At 41.8% G+C, this 13619-nt stretch overlaps 1 protein-coding gene across 1 annotated transcript; it reads right to left on the minus strand.

Annotated features, from left to right (window-relative positions):
* Positions 1 to 1393: 1393 nt before the first annotated feature.
* LOC126775522 (PHD finger protein 12) lies at positions 1394 to 7913 on the minus strand. The gene is made up of 14 exons (XM_050497530.1): positions 7597 to 7913; positions 7287 to 7471; positions 7036 to 7182; positions 6436 to 6644; positions 6164 to 6309; positions 5986 to 6060; positions 5675 to 5808; positions 5006 to 5124; positions 4633 to 4841; positions 4302 to 4547; positions 3709 to 4007; positions 3491 to 3632; positions 2972 to 3138; positions 1394 to 2681 (listed from the first exon to the last, which is right to left on the minus strand). The coding sequence occupies exons 1-14, from the start codon at positions 7642 to 7644 to the stop codon at positions 2474 to 2476; spliced, it is 2334 nt and encodes a 777-aa protein (XP_050353487.1). The 5' UTR covers positions 7645 to 7913; the 3' UTR covers positions 1394 to 2473.
* Between the last annotated feature and the right edge of the window lie 5706 nt (positions 7914 to 13619).

Here is a 13619-nt window from a genome sequence, read left to right on the forward strand (position 1 = left end):
CTAATTTTTTTTTATACATCCTGTCAGGATTTTTTTATAACATAATCAATATAGATAAGGTACCTGCAAATTCCTGGAATTATTATATATAGCTATTTTACTTATATTATACATTTCATTGTTATAAATAAATGTAATAAATATTATATATTTCTCTGGTCCTGCCGAGGTTGGAGTACAAAAAGATAATAATAAATTTATTTAATCTCTCCCACAGACATTTAAGCTTGCAATTTTTTTTATGCACCTTAGCCACCAAGTGACTACAATAACTTTCCATTCCTTACTGCTATTCATTCCTGGATATCCTGCATTTTTTCGGTTTTCGAACTTTGAATATTGAAATTTGTGAGTTCTGATCTCTCATTGTGTTGACGGTACTTAGAAGCGATTCATACTTCACGTCCTTTGCGGCTGTCCAAGTGGAGAATAATTTATTCAAACAATATCCCAAATAATTTCCCTGCTTACGCTTTAATTCTCTGTGACCTCATTTTTACGTTGGGATTTCCTGTTATATCCGGAAATGACTGAGAACGCTGTATGCAGAAGGTGTTTTCGGTAGGAAGGGTTCAATTGGCATATTACTGTATGTCTTGGCAGATTTTCACCCGAACCATATTGATAATAAATAAATAGTACCTCGTATTACGATGAAGAGTGATCGTATTTAAAGTACCATGTAACATAATCCCGGAAGAGTTACAAGTGTCGTAGTCAACGATAGAAGCTCGTAGCGCTTGTAGATAACTTCGTAGCGTAGTAGGCCTTATAAGTCGGAGCCAGGAAGCGGACTGTAACGAAGTATTAGGCGCCACTATACACGCATACCTCCTTTTTGGTTATGCATTCCTATTTTATGGCCCGGATTTATTAGTAATCTCCTGTAGATTTACTTGGTGATATATAGGCTTTATGCAAATAACTAACATAAATGTTATAAATTATATATGTTAAAATATTTACTTCATTATACTATTATATCATTAAACTTACTTTGAGATCTGACACGATATTATTCACAAGTATCTGCACAGATGTTATTGCAACGTCGCTGTGTGGGTACCACCCACACAACATATTCTACCACCAAAAAGTATTATTATTGAAATTTATTGTGTTCGGATTCGAAGGGTTTGAGCCAGTGTAACTCTACATCACATAACTATTAGTTTCAAAGATTGGTGTCATTACTGATGTAAAGGATGGTAATGCGACCACTTACCATTAGAAGGCCCATTTGCTAGTTCGTCTACGTGTAAGAAATAGAAAAGTAACATGGATCGTACAGACAAGCCTTTTATCAATTTCCAGAATAACATTTTGCCATTTAACAACTCAAATTAAGCTAAACTCGTTTAGGAGAATTAGGGATCAATTAAAAAAATAAATATAATATATATCATAACTTTATTGTAGCAACAAGCCATATACATTAATGCATAAGAATGATAATAGAATTGTTGAATACATTTTAATACTACCTAAGCAATATTTTACCAGACAAACTCTACAACTAATCCTAACGTATCATAAATCTCAAACTTATGATTCTTATGTGGCTTTGTTTAGAAAACCTGATTTGAACGGCAAAGTTATAATATTCAGACTATACTAAATATAGTTCTTTAGTAAATACAAGAGATCATAGCTACACAATGAGTACTATGCTAAATATTTCCTAAAACTATTTTAATTTTTAAATAAATCCAATGACATTATCACTAATTTTAATTATAATTTTATATTCATGAGTAATTAATTAAAGGAACATATGTTTTGCAACACTGAAAACTAGGTAAACTTGATCTAGTTGGCGCGAAAAGTAGGAAGTCCTAATCAAGTCAGAGCTATCGATATGCTATTCAAATATAATTAAGTAATATAAAAAAAGAGTTTTGTAGTTTAGTTGTTATGTTATACACTGTATATAATTATAAAAAACAAATGCTCCTTAATATATTATATTTTTAAAATAGCATGAGTTTGGTGACATTTGATTTATTCGATTTCACTTATGTTTATTTCAAAAACAAATAGCCAATAAAACAATTAATTAACGAGTATTTATAAATAAACGAGACTTCTGTTTTTTTCATGTTAAATCATAATATGCTTTATAGAATTATTATATGTAATTATTAAGTTTTAAATTATAAGTCTAAAATTCGAAATTAAACAAAATTCATTAAAGATTTTTAAAATTATTATGAATATTCATTTAATATAGGATATAATTGCATAGCAGAGAAAAAAATCTTTGAAAAAGACATGAACAGTTTTCTTCAATAAATCACTATAAACTTTATTCATCAGCAATAATAGTGTCACGGCGCTACACTTATATATGTGTCAAGCCACTAAATATTATCACCACACCGCCAGACAGTCATTCATCACTATCCTCGGGCATGACACCAGCGACCTCACTTTCTGATTCACTACAAAGCTCAGCGCATCCGTCACGCGCGTCTCAGAGAGCGGGCTCGTCGAGCGCCGGCAGGTGCGGGAAGGTGTCGTGGTCGGTGATGCTGAACACGTAGAGGCGGCAGCCGAACTGCAGCAGCGCGCCGTGCGCCAGCAGCGCCGAGCCCTCCCACGCCGCGCGCGCGGGCGGCGCCGCTCCCGAGCAGCGGCAGCCCGCCTCGCGCTCCGTCGGCGCCGTCAGCGACCCGTTCACACTGGAATTAAATTCCCATTCCTATATGGTAGCAGTGGTTTTCTATCATTTGGCTTTTCATGCCTTTTTTAAGTACATTACCTCCAAATATCAGCTTTCTAAAATTACATTATGGAATACTACACTTCTTAACAACTTTGGACTCGCCTGACAGGTGTAGTAGAGAATCAGCTGATATTTTTTTACATTTAAAAATACATAAAATAATGTTTATCGGTCGCCAGACTTATAATAGAGTATATTTAATTGCTATCAGAATCCGAATGATCAGTCTATATTTAGTGTGTGTACCGCGGCGGCCTCCCGTGGCGGCGGCGCACGACGCGTCGCAGCGCGTCGTCGGGCGGCGCCAGCGCGTTCGGGGCGTCGCGGGCGCGCGACACGTCGCACGCGAACATCACGCCGTTCACGAGCGAGCCCCACTCCGAGTAGTTGATCAACTCGAAGTGACGCGTCACCTGCATCGCGTAAATTACTCCAATTTAATATTGAGGATTCAATTTCATGTTCTTTCGACTTTATAGGACGAAGAAGATTATTAAATAGGCTTTCTTGTGATAGCTTCGCCGACTGTGAACTGATGATTCTTACTTTGATCGATTATATTATAGTGTCGTCTAAAATTCTATTTATCTTTAAATAAGTCAATGATCTTGATATCGGCATTAGGCAAAGCAACAATGCTGAGTTTGTTCTAGAAATATATTTTTATGTACGTAAATATATACTCGTAAATTACTGTAAGTAAAGACATAAAAACGACAAATAATAATGGTTATAGTGCAATATATCTACGGTACTCGCACTCGCCTCATCGCAGAAGATGACGGCGTGTCGCGGCGACACGCGGCGGCAGCGCGCGTCCAGCACCACGTCGCACGCGCTGTCGCTGCCCACCGACAGCGCCGACAGCCGCATGGCCACCGCCGCGCCCAGCGTCGCCTCGCCCCCGCTGTCGCCACAAACACACGCGTTACGATCGGTCGATGAGGAGCGGTCCCGCAGCCAAGAGACGCGCGCTAACTAACCCGTCGGGGCGCAGCACCTCGCAGAGCGCCGCCTTGACGAGCGCGTCGGCGAGGTCGACGCCGGGCGGCGGCGGCAGCGGGCGCGGCTCGGGCGGCGGCGGCGCGGGCCCCCACACGAGCGCGGCGATGCGCTCGCGGTCGGCGCGCGCGAGCAGCTCGGAGGGCAGCGCGCCGCGCCGCACGCCGAGGCGCGCCAGCCGCGCGCGCGACGCGCCCCGCAGCGCCGCCGCCGCCCGCGCGCCCCACGCGCCCACCGCGCCGCGCCGCCAGCGCCCCGCGCTCGCCTCGCCCGCTGCCACCTGGTATACAGATCGAAATGCACCTTACTTTTACATTTTAAATTCTGATACAAAGCAATCTTTTTAGGTAATCAACCATTAGTCTATTTCAGTCGATGAAGACATAAATAACATTCACTGATAGAGAATGAGTTGTTTAGTGAATAAATGAACCTGAACGTACGACAGGTTGTTGTTTTCACACAATTATTTATTTTGATACCAAAATTGATTATGGATTGATTTATGGTTCATTAGTAGATTAATAAAAAGGGTGGGGCAGCCATTGTCAGTGACACTAATGTCAATAGTAACCTGTTGTAAGCGTTGCCAAGCAAGCAGCTTGACCAGTCTTTCGTCCAGCTTCTTGAGTTGTTCCTCGACGGTGGCCAGCAGCTCCTCGACGCCCTCCTCCGCACAGAGCTCGAGCCGTTCGGTCTTAGTAGACCTTTTCCCGGGACTCTTTACCTCGCTCTGAGATACTTTCCTCTTCTTGACTGTAGTCGTTAAGTGCTCAAAGTCAGAATCGGAGAATTCACTGGAATCGCTGTTTTTTTCAGCCTGGAGCAAAACAGTATTTGCAATATAAGACCAATGCACTCTCGTGTATAGCACAACAGACGATTATTTAGTAAACGTGTGTCACCTCGGGCTCGTCGTCGGGTTCGTCGTCGTGCTCGCCCACGTCGCGCGAGCACGCAGCTCGGCGGGCGCGCACACGTCGCAGCGGACACTCGCCCGAACCCGAGTACTGCGGACACGACAGGTTCATGCATATCTGGTGCTTCGAGTCGCTGTCCTCCGCGTCGTCGTCGTCGGTTTCATATGCTCCGCCGGCTTTTAGGTTCCGTATGACTGAAATTGAGCAACATATAATAACACGATGATTATTGCACAATAACAAATACCATTTGAATAAGCATTATGCTGATATAAGGACACAATCAACAAGTCGTAATTATATATTAAATTAGCAACAGCATATATAGTTCAGCTATGTATGTATATATGTGTGGTACCGTCGCGACAGCGCACGTGGTCGCGGCGCGCGGGCAGCAGCGGCGGCGGGCGGCGGTAGTGGTGGCGCACCATGCGCGGCACGTGCACGCGACCGCGCGCGCCCACCGGCACCTTCACGCTGCGGAACACGACACGTTACACATCCTGCTAGCGTGCTCTCCCTGTTACAACTTAGCTATTTCAATGAGATAGATTTTTACATTGCCCATATTTTATATTTCTCAGTTAATTAATTCCGTTTCGTGTAATTTTGTCAATCGATTTAATTGAACCCGAACGCGATAATCGCGGACATATTTAATTTTAATTGTATACTTACTGGACGCATTCACAAACATTGTAAATAATTCTAGATAAGCGATCACTAGTAAATATAGTACTTACTTTGTTTCAAAATTAAAATATATAATTAATTTCAATGAATAATAGAAATACTTAAGTATGACTTGTGAGGTCAAACCGAGGCAAGCACCCCTCAATTTTCATATTCAAAATTAGTGTATAATTTATCTCCTGCTCAGTAGTGAAGCATAATATTGTTAGAAAACTGGCATGTTTCGAATGGAGATCTTCCACCGATCCGCAAAGGAGCATCGTGACATTTAGAGTCTGTTTCTTAACATATTTTTGATATATATAGCGCAAGCACGCATGAACTTTGTGCGTACCGGAAGGAGGGCCTGGGGTTGCGCGCGCGCCGTATGAAGTCGACCTTGAGCGCGTGTTGGTCAACGGGCCCGCTGAAGCGCTCCCACAGCGCCACGCGCTCCGTCGCGCTCACCGAGCGCACCATCTTCCAGTCCTGAATCATTATTGCGTCTTTTGTCATTCCAATTTTATACATAAATTTATATTTACTTTTTAAGTCAACTATAAATATCATAAAATTCTATGTGTTTTTTTAAATTCATGTACAAGTGTGCATTTCTTGCAATTTCGATTGGGTGAAACAAGTGTTAAAAAATATTATTCGACATACAATATACTGCTCAACATGGTTGGGGCACATCCAGCGTCCAGTGGGGAGAGCCGTCAGGGGTGGATCCAGGCAATCCTATAATTTATTTTATTAATAATTTTTTCATATCTTCAAAAACATTCAAACGACAGGCATATATATGAATACATTTAACACTACGGTATCTGATATGGCTTACCTGATGAAACAAAAGTGGGCAGTAGTCGCATTGCAGCAGTGGTGCCAGCTTACAGGTGGCTCGGCACACAAAGCAAGATTTGGCAGGCAATGGCACACAGCCCCATGCATCCACTGTGACCAGACCACTGCCGGCTTTACTACCCTCTGTACCAACAATTATAATGCAACTAATAATTATTAGAAGACAAATATAACAAAAAATCTTTTCTTAATTTTTATATTGCAAAAACATTTTATGTTAAAAAGTAATCATACAAACTGAGTGTTTACCCTTTTCGGTGCCAGGAAATATACAAGGAATCCTCATTTCCCGTGGGAGTTCAAACTGCTTTGGATTCATGACCTTTGCCGCTTTCACTAGAATTTCCATGGGTGATAAGTCCTTCTCCGGCTCAGTCTCCCTGACGTCCTCTTCATCTTTGCTTTCATCTTTACATTTCTTTTTAACAAGCGAGTTAGCACGACTGTTGCGTAATGATCTAAATATATAATTTAGGTTTAAAGAATTTATTCTCAAAAAGACAGATTCACTTACATGAGAAGAGCATGACAAATATAACAATAAAAAATATTCGCCTTATAAGTAGGTACTTAGTTAACAGAGTAAAATATAATTAAATCGTTGTATATATTTAAATCGCTATAAAAGTGAGTATTCTCTAAAATATATTTTGAGAGTTGAGACTTAAGCCCGTTAGTTTAGTATGAGGTAATGAGTAGTTTCATGTAATTTTGAGTTGAAGTTAGATTGTCCATTTTATTATTTATTTTTTAAATTGTATGGTTTGGCTATATGATTTGATTTCTTTTTAAATCTTTAATCCACCTTCCATACTCAAAATATAAAGTAGTAAAATAACTAGATTTTACCTGGACTTTTTATCAGTGTCAGATTTATTATCAACAGGAGATTGTGCTCGGCTAGAACGAGTACTAGCTGGCTTATCATCACTTGCGCGACATTCACGGCACAACCACAGTCCAGCTGGAATATCATTCTCGTCCAGCGGTGGATCACTGCAAAAGGCAGTTTAAAGTTCACACAAAAATAGGGACATGTTTTATAAAGCACCTAAATAATTGATATAAAATTCCAATTAAAATATTTTATTTGAACTTACTAGCATCCAAGATGAAAACTAGCAGGGCATCGGTCACAACATATTAAATCTCCGCCTTCCCCGCACGCATCACATGAGTCGTGATTATGTCCCTTACCAGGACGTTTGTAATAAGGATGTTGAGGTTTCTTTGGTTTAGTAACATTCAAATCTTCGTCTGGTGGTTTAATAAGTGCGCGTATAAGCTATAAAGATTAAAATATTCATTACAATGTACACATATTATGTAAAACCCAAATTCTGTTAATTCAAAGTAAAATGGCGCTTCTACTCCAAAAAAACTTCAAGAAATTGATATTACAGTACTTACCGGCATAAGTCCGCCAGATGTATCGAGATCATAACCAACGTTAGACATTTTTAACAAGTTATTTATCTCTTAAGAAAGTAAAAATTCAAGTCGAAAACAAAATTACACTTCAAAGAGGTTTACTACAATTTGAATTATAGTATAATCAGTATATAGTATAATAAGTGTAACTATTACATTCTCCTTCCGTAAAAAGTAAACTCCTGTAAACACTCAACGGCCAGCAAACGCTCAAATCCCTAAGACTTTGTAATACAAATTACATATAAGAATAACAAACACTTCGAAATACCGACTAAAATATGGCGGTTTGATTGCCATGCCTGACAACTTGACATTTGACAACTGAGTTTTGTTTTTCTTTGAAAAAGTAAAGATGTTGCACCATTCAGCCCAGTGACAAAGGTAATTTTATCGCTTGTTTAATTAATTTCATATGAAATTATAAATACATAAAAAATCTAAAATTTTAATACATTTTGTTACTCATAAAAAACTTACGGCCATATAATTAAACAACAAATAAAATTGTTCATACAGCATTCCCTGTAAGAAGCAATATGTCTATCATTGTCTCAATTTTCACACTAATAAATTTATGAAAATACATAAGCTATCACACAATAAATGTTAGGTTATGTACTGGGATCAATACGTCGCGGCGTGCTGTTGGTAGGCGACATCCATCAAGCCGTAACATATTAGTGTTTTGTCATTGTCAAGCGTCCGATTTGATTCCCTATTAATTTTTATTACACATAATTTGGCATACATAGTATGTCGTGTGTAATATAAAAAGCGTTACAGTTGAATTGAAATAAAAAAAAGAGCTTGATTCTACTTTGATTTAACTAAAAGGTATCAAGTGTACACCGAAATTTAGGACTTCCAAATTCTCATTTTTATCACTTACGGTCATTTTTAAGACACATATACGGTGATATTAATTTTACCATTTTGTTTCTTATTGTAAAATTAATATACCATCACGTTAAACTTAGTTCAATCTACGACTTCATTTTTTTTCTATTAAGATTTAATTTTTTTACATTATTTTTTATAATGATACATTTGACTTTTTTAATGTCATTAAATAAGGTACAGTAGATTAAGACTGTCAACGTCAATTTATAGATTCCCAAAGCTAATTAAATGATTTTTTTTCCTGAATCTTCGGAAAATTGAAATCATTTGTTCAATCTTGTAAAATCAGCTCTCAACAATCCAGAGTCCAAAAAATCGGCGAATAATAAAAAAAAGTTAAAGACGGGGTATTAGTCTACTTGGTTACACGTGTTACCAAGTAAAGACTTATACTGATTACCTACGCGAAAAAAGGATTATTTGGCAAATACTTAAACTGCTTAATAAAACATAACTCTGAACAGACTAAGATTTAAAACTTAGAGCCATAATAACTTTTGTTCAGCTCAAAAATACCTATCCAACGATGTATTATATGTAGCTATCTCCAATAGTGTGGGACCAACACTTACATCTACCTTTAAAAATAGTTATGTTTGACCAAGGGGCCGTGAAACCGCGATTGAGACAGAGATAGTTTGTTAATGTGTGCGTATAATGTTGCCATAGTAACTGCATTCCGTTTTGGGAGATAAACAATTTTCAGGATTTCATTAAAGCAAAATAAGTTTATTAAATTTTACTTTTTAAAATTTATTATACTGTTTTTTAATTAAAAAATTTTTTTGTTTTCCAACTACACCCAAAAACTGTTGCATTCTTTATTTTCGTTTCCGTTATCAATAGTACTTCAGCTTTATATGGTACTGGATTAGCATTCTCCTCAGAAGGATTCTCTCTAAAACACTCAATTAAATTATTACTAAAGAATGGTTGCCACATAGATTTCCATGTTAACCTCTTGACTCGGAATGTAATAATATTATAAATTCATAAGAATGTTAAATAATATTGTCGTTAGGAAATTATAAAAAAGAGAACGAAAAAATAACATATTTACATATAACAAAGCAGTTTAGGTTATTATTGGACTCCATATTTATTTGTTTGCATTGTCTAGGAGTCGATATTTTTTATCGAAAATCGGGACATTTTCTTTAGCTGACGCTGGCAGCACTTACATGATAAATAATTATAGGTTATGAATGATAAAAACTAGAAAATCCTATTATCTTCAGGATTTTAATGCAATATAAGGTTCCGTCATGCTATGGCATAAATAAACATCACTGAGAAACTATATGAACTTTTTCCGTGCAGTGACGGAGAAAGAATACATTTCACTGCCCCTCTCTTTCCCATGGGTGTCGTAAGAGGCGACTAAGGGATATCTGAGCGACCATCTGCTCACCTGGTGGTAGGATGCTAACATCCGCCTGGCTTGTTACCACCGTACGCATGGTGAAAAACTCGTGAAGTGGCTTGCAGCCGCGTTTCGAGGTCAGCCAGCGTACAGCCAGAGCCCGAGCGAGTATTGCCGCGATGGGTGTTGGTCCGGTTGGAGACGGCTGTTGAACCAATGCCGGGGGAAACTGTATTGACCTGCCGGTCAGGGAGACCCGAAGAAACGGCTGTTCCGCTGGCCGCCCGTGGCATAGTACAGGGGCCCGAGCGTGCCTAACCAGCTCGTGAGGCTGCCCCACCAGGCCACGCATAATCTCGGGGTGGACCGTCGTGCCGGTTGGTGACCGGTAGGTGGGGTCCCGGCGGCCACTTCCGGGGGGGTTCGGGGGCCCTTCCGTCCGGCGGGTCAGTGTATTTTTCCTTTTGGCAACCACTTGGGGAAACACGCCTCCACACTTTGCCCATCCCTATCGTGGCAATACATCGCTCGCTTCACGTCTCTTTTCCATTTAATTTCTCCCAAATGGCGCAACAAAAAAGAAATAACGGTCGTACAGCGGTGCTCACCCCCACCATACCCACGCTGTTTGAGGTCGAGTTCTCTAACATCCGAGGACTCCACGCTAACCTCAACGCTGTCCACCACCATCTCGAGACAGCACGGCCAGCAATGTTGTTTCTCACGGAGACACAAATACTCCGTCCTGCCGATACCAGCTACCTTAATTATCCCGGCTACACGCTTGAAGAATCCTTCAAAGCGAAAGCCGGAGTATGCTTGTTCGTCAGGACGGATGTTTGCTGTCACCGACTGCGCTGCTTGGAGGACCCCTCCTTCTCCATGTTGGTGGTACGTGTAGACCTGGTTCGTCAGAGCCGAGTCTACGTGTGCCTCTACAGATCCCACAATGGTGACTTGGAGACAAGCCGACTATTTGACCATCTTAGTCGGGTGGCAGATGCTGCGCAAGAGCAATTTCCTAACGCGGAATTGGTGTTTTTGGGGGACTTTAATGCTCACCACGAATCCTGGTTGAAATCCCTCAAAACTGACCATGCTGGAAGGACTGCTCATGCTTTTGCTCTCACACATGACTTGACCCAACTGGTTGATCAGCCCACCAGGATCCCAGACATTGATGGGCAAGCACCTTCTCTACTGGACCTTCTGCTGACTTCTCACCCGGTGGAATATCAGGTTGTGGTTCAGGCTCCTCTTGGCTCTTCGGATCACAGCCTTATTTCTACCAGAGTGCCACAGGCCAAGCTGCCGCCACTAGCGGTATGCAAACGTCGCGTTTGGCACTATAAGTCGGCGGATTGGGACGGTATGCGCGATTACTATGCGTCGGTCCCTTGGAAGGAACGTTGCTTCAGTGGGAATGACCCGACAGCTAGTGCCGCTGCTGTTGCTGGCGAGATCATGCTGGGAATGGAATACTACATTCCTAGGTCAGATCTCGTCAGTAGGAGTACGCGTAACCGTTGGTTCACTCGTGAATGTGCCGATGCTGTATCAGCTAAGCAGGCGGCATATCGCAAGTGGATCAACGGCTGCATTAGCGGGGCATCTAACATTGACTCACTGAAAGCAAACTATAATAAAAATTCCAAGTCCTGTAGAAAGGCATACACGAGAGCGGATGCACAGCGCATTGTACAGATTGGTCATGACCTTGTTTCGCATCCTAGGGGCTCCCGTAGCTTCTGGCGTCTGACCAAGTCTGTGCAAAACAATTTCTGCCAACCTTCGCTGCCACCGCTCAGAAATCCGGACGGATCGCTAGCTCACAGTCCGCAAGAGCAAGCTGATCTCCTGGCTAAACTCTTTGCCGACAATTCCGTCATCGATGATTGTAGTGCACTGCCACCTACAATACCTGCATGTGGCCATACGATGCCTGACATTAAAATCAGGCAACGTGATGTGCGTGCGGAGCTGCAATCACTTGATGTACGGAAAGCTAGCGGTCCCGATGGAATACCAGCCATAGTGCTGAAGAAGTGCGCAGCGGAGCTGTCTCCTGTGTTAACGCGCCTGTTCCAACTTTCTCTCTCTTCGGGAAGTGTGCCGGAGGCTTGGAGAAGAGCTAATGTGCAAGCGGTTCCCAAAAAAGGGGATCGGTCTGACCCGGCAAATTATCGGCCAATAGCTATCACCTCAGTACTTTGTAAGGTGATGGAACGGATTTTAAACAACCAACTGATCCATTACCTAGAAGATCACTGTCTAATTAATGATCGTCAGTACGGTTTTCGACCAAAACGGTCCACAGGTGATCTTCTAGCGTACGTAACACACCTCTGGGGTGAAGCTATCGACAAGCATGGAGAATCGTTGGCTGTCAGCCTCGATATCTCCAAGGCTTTCGACAGGGTCTGGCACAGAAGTCTTCTCTCCAAGCTACCGGCATATGGTCTGCCTGCTCAGCTATGCACCTGGATTGCCAGCTTCCTACACAAGCGTAGCCTTCGTGTTTTAGTAGATGGTTGCGCTTCACAATTCTATGTAGTGAATGCTGGGGTCCCCCAGGGATCTGTGCTATCTCCCACACTCTTTCTTTTGCATATCAATGATATGCTCTCCCTTGGGAACATACATTGCTATGCAGATGATAGTACAGTGCATGGTGGATACCACGGACGCGCAGTGGCTGGGCGGGCGGAAACTGAGGAGAGGCGGGAGAATCTTGTCATTGAACTCGATAGGACGTTAGATCTCATCGCCAAATGGGGCTCTGATAATCTTGTTGAGTTTAATGCCAAGAAAACACAGGTATGCGCTCTCACGGCGAAAAAGTCAACATTTTCCCCTCTTCCCTCCCTCTGTGGTACTCCGCTGGTGATGCAAAGCAAAATCGCCATGCTGGGGATTGACGTTCGCTGCGACCTTAGTCCAAGGGATTACATCGAGGCTGTTATAAAAACAGCTTCACGGAAACTCGGAGTTCTGAACAAGGTGCGGCGCTTTTTCACGCCACAACAACTGTGCCTGCTGTACAAAACACAGGTACGGTCTTGCGTGGAATATTGCTCGCACCTTTGGGATGGCTCCGCTAAGTACCTACTTGAGGCCTTGGACCGGTTGCAGCGACGTGCCGTACGCATTATTGGCGACGTAAAGGTCACAAACACCCTTGAACCTTTACAATTGCGTCGTGAGATAGCAGCACTGAGCGCTTTCTATCGACTGTATCACGGCGAGTGCTCTGAGGAATTATTCTCTCTAATTCCTGCTTCCCCCTTCCTTCTTAAGTCCACGCGGGCTGGTTCTCGATGTCACCGCCTAACTGTGACATCAATTCCATCGCGAACAAAGAAATTTGGCAACTCCTTTCTTTGTCGCACTTCCAAAAAATGGAATTCCTTACCAGCTCACGTATTCCCCTCCTCTTACAACCCGGGTTCCTTCAAACGAGGCGTGAAGAGGCATCTTGCGGGCCGGCAAGGCGAGGGCGGCTAGTGCAGAACGTTTTTCCCGTCTGTACTGGCCGTCGTCGCGTTTGGACTCTACTACCACTTACCATCAGGTGGAGTAGAGTCATTTGCCCTCCCGGCGATATAAAAAAAAAAAAAAAAAAAAAAAAAATATTTAGGTACAAAATCGTCGTACTTACGCGTAAAAACACACGCCGGCAATTTTCTTCTTGCTATCACTTTAACAAGAAATAATACAATGCACCATTGTATATATA

This window comes from Nymphalis io, chromosome 18 (genome assembly GCF_905147045.1).
Source record: "Nymphalis io chromosome 18, ilAglIoxx1.1, whole genome shotgun sequence".
Classification (NCBI taxonomy): Eukaryota; Metazoa; Arthropoda; class Insecta; order Lepidoptera; family Nymphalidae; genus Nymphalis; species Nymphalis io.

What these genes read in the sequence shown, in the direction of transcription:
- LOC126775522 (XM_050497530.1), bottom strand. Translation starts at nt 7,644, where the DNA reads ATGTCTAACGTTGGTTATGATCTCGATACATCTGGCGGACTTATGCCG. An exon ending in AGTTTTCATCTTGGATGCTA is followed by an intron (nt 7,183 to 7,286) that starts GTAAGTTCAAAT and finishes TGCCTTTTGCAG; the next exon opens with TGATCCACCGCTGGACGAGA. An exon ending in AACCCCAGGCCCTCCTTCCG is followed by an intron (nt 5,125 to 5,674) that starts GTACGCACAAAG and finishes CGTGTTCCGCAG; the next exon opens with CGTGAAGGTGCCGGTGGGCG.